General features: G+C 39.5%; 1 protein-coding gene across 4 annotated transcripts in view; it reads left to right on the top strand.

The window, feature by feature from the left end:
• MRTFA (myocardin related transcription factor A) overlaps positions 1–11,616 on the top strand; it is a 175,967-nt gene that overhangs the window by 124,824 nt on the left and 39,527 nt on the right. For all 4 annotated transcript variants that reach the window (XM_070371530.1, XM_070371529.1, XM_070371528.1 and 1 more), the window contains one exon: positions 11,548–11,613. In XM_070371530.1, coding sequence (XP_070227631.1) covers positions 11,548–11,613 — 66 coding nt within the window. The remainder of the gene's footprint in view (positions 1–11,547; positions 11,614–11,616) is intronic.

The following is an 11,616-nucleotide window of genomic DNA, read 5'->3' on the forward strand; positions in this document are numbered from 1 at the left end:
GACTCTGTCTAGTGGCTACTTTATCCCCCCCAGCAAGCTCAGTGTCTGGCACAGGCAGTAGATCCTCAGATTTTTTGAGTGAACGCCAAGGAAAGTTTTGACAAGGAGCTGAGGAATAACTGAATAAGGCATGAATATGAAGTACGTAGGCATGCTCACCAACAAATGTGTGAGCCCTCAAGCAGCTAAGCAAATATATGTAAAGTGAATAAATGAAACTATGTCTTAACTTATTTTAAGACAGCTTACCCTGAGGTCTCTGTTTCTCACGGAGTGTTAGTATCTTAGGTAATTGACTGTCACAGTGAAGAGGAGAGGTGGAACGTTAGTTATCGCAGAATATTAAAGAAGTAACTGTGGATTCCAGAGTCTGAATCCTTCATTCTTTATTCTTTCTTATAAAACGTTAATTACAACTTGTACTTAGATATGTGCAGTTTGATGTCTTGTTTCCCACTGGACTGAAAGCTTTATGTGAGCAGAGACCATAGTTGTCTCCAGCCTACTAGCACAGACCCTAACATATTTATTTAGTAAATATGTTAGGTAAGTGGATGAGAGAATGCATGGAGGAGAACTCTTTGCTCATCCTGACCCCCAATCACTATTTTGGAGGTGATGCTGTAAAATAACCCAGGCAGCAGAAATGAGGAATAAATACCCTCCTCGGGGGGTACCTTCACTTACTTTTAAAAATAATTTAAAAATTGAGATGTAATTGACATAAACACCTTCACCTACCTTTATTCATATATTCTAATAATGAAACGAGTGAGCATACAGAGAATAGTCTGGTTTTCAGTGATGGGTGATGTGTTTTTACTATTTGGGTGATTTTGCAATTTATAGAATAAACTGAAGTATAAAAATACACCAGTGGGGGACACATGTACACCCATGGCTGATTCATGTGAATGTATGGTAAAAACCACTACAGTATTGTAAGGTAATTAGCCTCCAATTAAAATAAATAATTTACAAAAACAAACAAAAAATACACCAATAGCATCAGTATAATTCACTGCTGCAGAGATGAATTTTCTAATTATGAGCATGCTAAGCTTGCTCATAAAACCTACATTGTTCCTTCTCTCGTCTTCCCAGTAAAACACATTCTCCAGTTTGAAGCTAGGGGTGGTGGTATCTATTGCTGAACTGAATTGTATTTGTTTATTTCTTCTGGGATTGATATCTGAACGTTAATGAGGAGGAAAAAATGTACCAGTTATTATGAAATCAGACTTTGGGGATTTATAGAAGGAACAGAATTTGGAGTAAGAATATATACTATCTAAAATTAGTTGTAACAATATTCTAAACGTGCTAGGCTGTGTTCAGAATAGAACTTAGGAGATATTACATCATATCAAGTGCATTAGATTTAGATCAAAGACTCACAGAAACGAGTCGAGAGAGACCAGATTTTCTCTCTCTGAGGTGGTTCTTTCACCATTCTTTTCCCTTTGACAAACCTTCAATAGTAGAGAACACATGTACCCCAGTGTTCGTTGCAGCGCTGTTTACAGTAGCTAGGACATGGAACCAACCTAGATATCCATCGACAGATGAATGGATAAAGAAGCTGTAGTACATATGTACAATGGAATACTACTCAGCCATAAAAGGAACGCATTTGAGTCAGTTCCGATGGGGTGGATGAACCTAGAGCCAGTTATACAGAGTGAAATAAGTCAGATAAAAACAAATATTGTATATTAAAGCATAAATATGGAATCTAGAAAAATGATACTGATGAACTTAACAGGGAAGCCGTGGTGACGCAGACATGGAGAACAGACTTGTGGAGAAGGGCAGGGACGCGGAAAGAGAAGGTGAAATGAATGGAGAGAGCAGCATGCAAGCATAATCACTACATGTGTAAAACAGATGGCCAATGGAAGTTTGCCGAATGACTCAGGGAACTTAAACTGGGGCTCTGTAACAACCTGGAGGAGTGGAAAAGGGTGGGGAGGTGGAAGGGAGGTTCAGGGAGGAGGGGACATATGTACACCTATGGTTAATTCATGTTGATGTATGACAGAAAACAAACCAATATCATAAATAATAATGAAATACAATTTTTAAAAATGACAAATAATTTTTCCAGAAGAAATGTGTTAGAAAATGGGAGTCCTCTCCTGTTACAAACTTTTAAACAAATTTGAAACAAAATTTTTAACTTAAAAACACTGAACATTGTTCAGTGCACAACAAAAGATGATGTACTTTGTTGTCGTTCAGTCGCTAAGTCATTGTATTGACTTTGGCAACCCCATGAACTGCGTTGGTGACCATACTCTTTACTACTAAGCTACCTAGGAAGCCCATGATGTGCTTTAAAAGCACTTAATTGGGACTGTCAAAAGAAAGGTGAATTAAATCTGCTTAATACTAGTTACTTGGGTTTTCCAGGTGTCGCAGTGGTAAAGAATCCACCTCCCAGTGCAGGAGACATAAAAGACTGGGGTTTGATCCCTGGGCTACTGTCCATGGGGTCACAGAGTCAGACACGACTGAACACACACGTCAGCTCACTCAGCTCAAGTACTAGATACTCAACCTGATTTATGATTGGCATCATGAACATGGATGCAGCATGTTTAATTTTCCAGAGTAAAGTGAATTTAAGTTAGACCAAACTATCATTAAATGGGGCAGCAGTTCTTAACCTGACACTGCATTAGAATCACGTGGCAAGTTTTTGAAAAACCCTGATTCCCAAGCCTCACTCCAGACCAATTAAAAACGTTATCCATGAACTTATGGTTGAGGGGTGGGGAAGGGTGGGGAGGAGGGATAGGTTGGGAGTTTGGGATTGACAGATACACACTGCTGAATTTAAAATAGATAACACAAGGACCTACTGTAAAAAATAAGTAAATTTTAAAAATTCTCAGATAATTTTATTTGTGAAGTACGTGTTGCGAATCACTGGAATGGGGAAATAATGCAAGGATAAAAATTCAGCATATTTGGTTCTAGTCCTGGCTTCTGCTTTCTAATATTTTGTTGAGAATTTTTGTGTCAGTATTTATAAGCTGTTTTGTTGTGGTCTCTTTCTGGCTTTGGTATCAGAGTAACTAATAGAGTTAGTTGGAAAGTGTTCCTTTCTCTGTTTTCTGAAAGAGTTCTTAAAGGATTATTACTAATTCTTCTGTTAAATTTTTGGTAAAATTTGCCAGTGAAGCCATCTGAGCCTGAATTTTCTTTTGAGGAAAATTTTAAATTAACAAGTCAATCTCTGCTTTTTATACGTCTGTCTGGATATTCTGTTTTTTGGGTTTTTTTTTTTTTTTTTTTTTAATCAATGTCAATAGTCTGTGCCAGTCTAGGAACTGGTCCACTTTATCTGAGTTATCTAATTTGTTGACATGTGGTTCTTCATGGTATCTCTGTTAACTTTGTTAATTTCTATAGTTGGTGATAATGTCTCCTCCTACATTCCTGATTTTCTCTCTCTTTTCTTGGTTGTTCTAACTAAACATTTATCAATTTTGTTAATCTTTGTAAACAGCAAATTTTTGGTTCTATTGGTTTTCTCTATTTTCTACATAATTGCTTTATAATTTAAAGCAGTGGCATCACCGACTCAATGGAGATGAGTTTGGGTAAACTCTGGGAGTTGGTGATGGACAGGGAGGGCTGGCGTGCTGCAGTCCACGGCGTTGCAAAGAGTCGGACACAACTTTTGCGTGTCCGACTTCCATTTAACTTTCATTCTTCTGCTTACTTGGGTTTAGTTGCACTTCTTTTCTAGCTTCTGATAGTGAAGTTTTTCTTTATAGCATGAGTTTGAAGTCTTCCTTCTATTTTCATACAAACATTTAAATCTATGAATTTCCCTCTAAGCATTAGTTTAGATGTATAGCCCATAAATTTTTATATGTTCAGTTCAAAATACTTTCTAATGTCTCTATTATTTTTCCTTTGACCCATTGGCTATTTCATGATTTCAGTTGCTCAGTCGTGTCTGACTCTTTGCGATGCCATGGACTGCAGCACGCCAGCCCTCCCTGTCCATCACCAACTCCGAGTTTACCCAAACTCATCTCCATTGAGTTGGTGATGCCATCCAACAATCTCATCCTCTCTTCTCCTCTTCTCCTGCTGCCTTCAATCAGTCCCAGCATCAGGGTCTTTTTCAAGGAGTCAGTTCTTCACATCAGGTGGCCAAAATATTGGAGTTTCAGCTTCAACGTCAGTCCTTCCAATGAACACCCAGGACTGATCTCCTTTAGGATGGACTGGTTGGATCTCCTTGCAGTCCAAGGGACTCTCAAGAGTCTTCTCCAACATCACCATTTGAAAGCATCAATTCTTCGGCGCTCAGCTTTCTCTACAGTCCAGCTCTCACATCCACACATGACCACTGGAAGAACCATAGCTTTGCCTAGACGGATCTTTGTTGGCAAAGTAATGTCTCTGCTTTTGAATATGCTGATTAGGTTGTTCATAGCTTTTCTTCCAAGGAGCAAGCGTGTTTTAATTCCATAGCTGCAGTCACCATCTGCAGTGATTTTGGAGCCCCCCAAAATAAAATCTCTGTTTCCACTGTTTCCCCATCTATTTGCCATGAAGTGATGGAACCAAACGCCATAATCTTAGTTTTCTGAATGTTGAGCTTTAAGCCAACTTTTTCACTCTCCACTTTCACTTTCATCAAGAGGCTCTTTAGTTCTTTGCTTTCTGCCATAGGGTGGTGTCATCTGCATATCTGAGGTTATTGATATTTCCCCCTGCAATCTTGATTCCAGCTTGTGCTTCCTCCAGCCCAGCGTTTCTCATGATGTACTCTGCATATAAGTTAAATAAGCAGGGCAACAGTATACAGCCTTGACGTACTCCTTTTCCAATTTGGAACCAGTCTGTTGTTCCATGTCCAGTTCTAACTGTTGCTTCCTGACCTGCATACAGAGTTCTCAAGAGGCAGGTCAGGTGGTCTGGTATTCCCATCTCTTTCAGAATTTTCCACAGTTTATTGTGATCCACACAGTAAAAGGCTTTGGCATAGTCAATAAATCAGAAATAGATGTTTTTCTGAAACTCTCATGCTTTTTCGATGATCCAACAGATGTTGGCAATTTGATCTCTGGTTCCTCTGCCTTTTCTAAAACCAGCTTGAACATCTGGAGGTTCACAGTTCACGTATTGTTGAAACCTGGCTTGGAGAATTTTGAGTATTACTTTAGTGTGTGAGACGAGTGCAATTTTGCAGTAGTTTGAGCGTTCTTTGGCATTGCCTTTCTTTGGGATTGGAATGAACTCTGACCTTTTCCAGTCCTGTGGCCGTTGCTGAGTTTTCCAAATTTGCTGGCATACTGAGTGCAGCACTTTCACAGCATCATCTTTCAGGATTTGAAATAGCTCAACTGGAATTCTATGACCTCCACTAGCTTTGTTCATAGTGATGCTTCCTAAGGCCCACTTGACTTCACTTTCCAGGATGTCTGGCTCTAGGTGAGTGTGAGTGATCACACCATCGTTATTATCTGGGTTGTGAAGATCTTTTTTGTACAGTTCTTCTGTGTATTCTTGCCACCTCTTCTTAATATCTTCTGCTTCTGTTAGGTCCATACCATTTCTGTCCTTTATTGAGCCCATCTTTGCATGAATTGCTCCCTTGATATCTCTAATTTTCTTGAAGAGATCTCTAGTCTTTCCCATTCTATTGTTTTCCTCTATTTCTTTGCATTGATTGCTGAGGAAGGCTTTCTTATCTCTCCTTGCTGTTCTTTGGAACTGTATTCAAATGGGTATATCTTTCCTTTTCTTCTTTGCTTTTTGCTTCTCTTATTTTCACAGCTATTTGTAAGGCCTCCTCAGACAGCCATTTTGTTTTTTTGCATTTCTTTTTCCTGGGGATGGTCTTGATCCCTGTCTCCTGTACATTGTCACCAACCTCCATCCATAGTTCATCAAGCACTCTATCAGATCTAGTCCCTTAAATCTATTTCCCACTTCCACTGTATAATCGTAAGGGATTTGATGTAGGTCATACCTGAATGGTCTAGTGGTTTTCCCTACTTTCTTCAATTTAAGTCTGAATTTGGCAATAAGGAGTTCATGATCTGAGCCACAGTCAGCTCCCGATCTTGTTTTTGCTGACCGTTTAGAGCTTTTCTATCTTTGGCTGCAAAGAATATAATCAATCTGATTTAAGAGTGTGTTATTTAATTTCTCCATATTTTTGAATTTCTCGGATTTTCTTCTGTTGTTAGTTTCTAATTTAATTTCATTGTAGTCAAAGAATGTACTTTGTATCATTTAAATTCATTTAACCTTATTGAAAGTCGTTTTATGGCCTAGTATATGATCTGTCCTAGAGCCCGTTTCATGTATGCTTGAGAAGAATCTGTGTTCTGTGGTTGTTGGGTGGAGTGTATTGTTCGAGTCTTGACGTTCTTGTAGATTTTCTGCATGTTTGTTCATTATCAAGAACGAGGTTGATTGTAATTCATGAGTAGATAAATCAAACATTCTTTATTCTAAATCATGTAAGTATCATGAAGTTGAATTAAAATGGAGAAATCTTCTAGTATTAGTTGTATCTTAGGAATACCAGGAATGACATCTAATTTATTTTCTAGTGTATTCGTCCTTTTTATTTTAGTATCTTACTATGGCGATCACTTTTCATCCTCATGAAAACTCATAATTTCAGACTCAACTCCAACCAGGCCAGTCTGTCAGTTGATCATTTCTGGGTTTGTGTATCCTCCTTGGAACTATGAGAACCTCCATGGCTTAGAGTCAGATATCTTAGTGGGGTTTTGGGGTGGGGAGAAAAGATTTTTGAGAAGGCTTGTTTGCCTTTTGCTCTCTTCAAGCATATAAACCTCACTGAATTTCTAATACAGCACTGACTTTTTGGGCTAACTTGTAATATCTAGTCAAGGAGCATTTCCTTTATTCCCAAAATCAACAAGTTTATTTTGGAGCCTTTTCATAACATAAATATTCTGAAAAGCTGCAGTCAAATTCATGGTCTTTTGATTATGTTTAAAGTTTCATATCCAGATTTAAAGAATGGAGAAAAAGATTTATCGGTGTTTCTGACAGAGCCGAGGTAATGGGACGTTCCTGCAGTCAGATTCTTCGTTGAAGAGGTCTTTGTCCTGAGCAAGGATGGTACACGGGGAGGGGTTTTGCTCTTTCCCAGTTATTCCTGTACTAATTCTTTGCTCTTCTCTTCTATTTCCCTCATAACTCACACTTCCCCTCCCTATTCTAGAAGTCTTGGGGAAACCAGTAATGGGTGAATACAAATGAGGTAGGAGCAACCTACTGAGCTGCACATCTCCCTTCCCAGTAAAATACAGAACTTCTGACCAGTGGGAGCCACAGAGCCAGACTTGGGAGTATACCACCTGATAGATTCAGTTGTTTGATACATTCAGTCCTTGGGCATCAGCCCTTGAATACCATTGGCATACCTTTATGGTCTTACCGGGCAGAAGAACGTCAGGTTCCTCCCCTTGCTCTAATTTCCTGAGTAGCCAGTTGTTCAAATAGCAGTTGATCACCTTTATTTGAAATAGGTTGAAAACTTGGTTCTTTTCATGGGGATGGAGAAGCTCAGGTTCCCACTTTCTGGTTTGTTTCTTTTCTTTGAACCCTTTACTGGCAGGCAGCTCAGCTGATTCACCAGGCATCAGCTTCAAAGACATCTGTTCATCTATAGATAATAGGCTGCTTGCACAGATGCATTTAAAACCAGATGCTATATTAAATTTGTGGAATTCGGTAACAGTGAAAGTATAAAGACTCGTGCTTATACATAAATAGGTATTTTTGTTTAGTTTTTTATTGACTTGGGGACTGGAGAGGAAATCTAAATGGTGATATACACTAACATAGAATTTATCGCATTCCTACTTTTAAAAATTGCCTTGATCTAGCACTGTGTTTGAAAATAATCACTTGAACTAGTGTTAGCTTTATCTTGGTGAGGGTGGTTGTGTATTAAATTATGTTCTCTTAAATGTGCTCCTGATCTGAGTATCTTTTGCAGTGAATACATAATATATGACTCTTATGGTATTTAAATTATTAAATGATTTCTTCTAAAATGAATAATCCCAAGGCCTAGAAACATAAAGGCGTTTTATTTAGACTGCTTAGAATTAAGAGGAATTAAGATAGACTAAGGAAAGGGGAAATTCATGTAAATACTGTTTCTTTGTGGTCAGACATCTCAGAAGAAGGATTGTTGTATATATACACAGCCAAACAGATACCGTACACCATAATTCTGAATTTGCTGCTTATTTTCCTCCTTATAAACATTGTTAGGGTGAGCAGGGATTATGCAATGTATGAAGTAATACATACCTGCTGTCAGGTTGTAGCAGTACCCAGGGCATACTGACACAGGGTTGATTCTGTTACGTGAATGGGAAACTTGGTCAGATTGCAGATTAGACTAGAGTTTGGTATTAACTGCTGAGAGGCACAAATGGAATTTTCAGATAACTGAACTTTAATTTCATTTAGTTTGAGATAGAAAAGGTTTATTAGATGAATCTTCCCCTTTGAACTAGAGCCATTAAAAAAAAAAGCAACTAAACTCCGTGAATCATAGACTTAACCTTTTGCTTTCATGAAGCAAGAAGTTTTTCAGTCAAGAAGTTTGCATAATGGATTCCTTATGGCCCTATCTGTATATGGGTTTTTGGAAAGGCGCGGATTGCTATTTCAGAACTATTCTTGGATAATAGACGTATTTTTCATTCATTATTGTTTTTTTGAAGTGTTCAGACTTACTGCATTAGGTTTCCCTGTTCTCTGAAATGAAACAAGTTTGATACATTTAATCATTTTCCAGTAACTCATCTTACACTGGGCCTTAGAAACACTGTAAAAGCTAACAGATTCCCCTTTCCCCTCTTACTTTATTCTGCCTGGCCCTCCTCTTTCTTCCAAGGAAACATATGGCACAGTATTAAGTATTTCCCTTCACTTTAGAATCACAGAGACCTGATGTGAATCCTAGTTCCTGCACTTTTGAGCCATTTGACCTAAGGCAAAAGTTTAAAGGTTTGGTCCTTAGTTTTTCCATCTGTAAAATGGAGATAATAATTGTAATATCCCCACAGGGCTTTTTTTTTTTTTTTTAAAGTATGTCAGTCATTTAATATAGGACTGACACGTAGCAACACTCAATGATCCCTCTTATAATTTTATTATTACTGTTGCTGCTGATCTATAATTTATTCTGAAATCAAGTTCTTAATTTAAATTTATTTTACTGAAGCTGATCTCCTAGACTTCTTTGTCCCTGGCCTGAATCATCTATGTCCCTCAGCCCCTTTGTCTGTCTTGGCACAGAATGAACCCAGGCAATCACATTCCGGGCCTGTTATCTTAGCAGCACAGGCTTACAGGAGACCCTGGAGAAACAGAGAAGTGGGGAGCCCAGGTTCTGGAATCAGAGTGCTTGAGTTCCGAACCTGTTGTACCTCTATTAGTGGATAACCTTAGGGAAATTACTTAATCTCTCTGGGCCTCATTTTCCTTGCCTGTAAAGTAGGATAATAATACCTGTTCTGTCCATTGGTTCTATCAGTGTTAGCTATTAGTGTGGCTGTTGCCACTTTTATCTTTTATTCTGCAAGGCTTTCTTAATTTTAACAGTGTTAATTTGTAAATGATAATAATACCCTCCTATTTAGATTTCTCTGACTGTATGTATCATCATTTAGAGATGCAGTTCAATTTAAGAAACAAATTGTCAAATACCTACTGTGTATTGAGTACTATTGGTTGGGAGAGCATCATAGATTAATAAGATACATTCCCTGTCCTCCAGGAGTTTACATTATTTGGGGGTAAGTATTACACAGGGCAAAATATCTCTCTACTTTTTATAACAGATACAAGGTAGTTCATCGGAGGCCTGGAGTAATTCTCAGTTGGGAAGGTCAGGTGAAGAAGTGATGAGGTGGGCATTTCCAGGTGAAGTGAATTGTGAGTAATTGGACAATCCGGATTGTGGTGACTTAGAATGGGTGAGGGCTTCCCTGGTGGCTCAGATGGTAAAGAATCTGTCTATAATGCAGGAGACTGGGGTTCAATCCCTGGGTTGGGAAGATCCAGTGCTATCACTGCAGCATGAGAAGATGCAGTAAACTTGATAAAATAGGAGTGTAAGGAGGTAGCAGAGTTGAAGTTGGCTTAAAAATTTTAGTGTTAGTACTGGGGAGGAGGATGGTGATACCATTAAAGAGAAAAAGGATGGAATGTTGATTAGATTTGAGGAGTTGGGTGGGGAAGAGATGGCTCAGCAGGTAAAGAATCTACCTGCAATGCAGAAGACAGTGGAGATACAGGTTCCATCCCAGGGTCTGGGAAGATCCCCTGGAGAAAGAAACGGCAACCCACTCCAGTATTCTTGCCTGAAAAATCCCATGGACAGAGGAGCCTGGCGGGCTGCAGTCCAGTGAGTCACAAAGAGTCGGATAGGACTGAGCGACTAGGCACAAGCAGTAGGTTTTGGACCTGCTGGATTTGAAGGTGGTCAGGAGACTGGTTACAGGTCTGCCATCTGGGGAGGCCATCTTAAAACTGCTTTGTGGATGGGGAAGACAGACTTTAGGGTAATGCAATTCCACATAGATACAGGTCGCCCTCAGATGGGACTTGCAGGACCTTAGAATGAAGACTTATCACAGAAAGGAACTTCCCTTGGCCAGTGAGATCCTCTCAATCTTCCTTTTCCGAACATGTTCTCACTTCGCCTCTGATTGGAGGCCTTTGTCATTCCGCATGGTGTGCAGTGGTAATAATACCCTTTAGGTTTCACTCACATTTGAAATAAAGATAATTGGCTTTTAACTCTAAAAAATTCCTATTAACTTGTTACATCAGGTGGTGTTGCCAGAGTAGAAATAGGAGAAAACCCCCTCATCACCCTCCCCTGGCCCGGATGTGCTTTGAATCACCTAGCTTTGTGTTTCACGTCAACAGAAGGCTCAAAGTGCAGAGGAAGAGGCAGAGAAGAGTTGTCTTAATGGGAAAATAGTTTCTGGCCGAGGGAAGTGCATTGCTTGGTGAAAACAGGTATAATTTTTAGATCCAAAAAAGAAGATTTTACAAATAACCAATACTCCCTGATCTGTAACTCACTACACTTAACTGTGATAAACATTTACCACCAGGAGGAAGGCGTAGAGCAGCTAGAAAAAGCCTTTTCTGCTGGGCGGTGGTCCTCATTATGTTTTCTTTGAGTTAAGAATTTGTGTTTTTTCGGTCCTGGAGGAGGACACAGTGTTTGTTGTAGGAGGTTTTGAGCAATAGGCAAGACTCTGGTACTTTGTGGATTGTTATCGCCCTGCAAGACCCTTCGCAACTTCCTCTCGCCGCCCACAGCAGAATACGGAAGCCCTGCTGTATCAGGCCACTTCTGCAATTACAGCCACAGTTACCAGGGATCCTTGTTTCACACTACACCCTTGTGTGTCGAGGCTTTCTGTGCATTTGAAAATGTGTCTTTTGTGGTGGAACAGCTGCCTGAGCCTTCATCTCCCCTCTCTCTCTGCTGCCCTGCAGTGCTGCAGTTGAAGCTCCAGCAGCGCCGGACTCGGGAGGAGCTGGTGAGCCAAGGGATCATGCCGCGTA

This window comes from Bos mutus, chromosome 5 (genome assembly GCF_027580195.1).
Source record: "Bos mutus isolate GX-2022 chromosome 5, NWIPB_WYAK_1.1, whole genome shotgun sequence".
NCBI lineage: Eukaryota > Metazoa > Chordata > Mammalia > Artiodactyla > Bovidae > Bos > Bos mutus.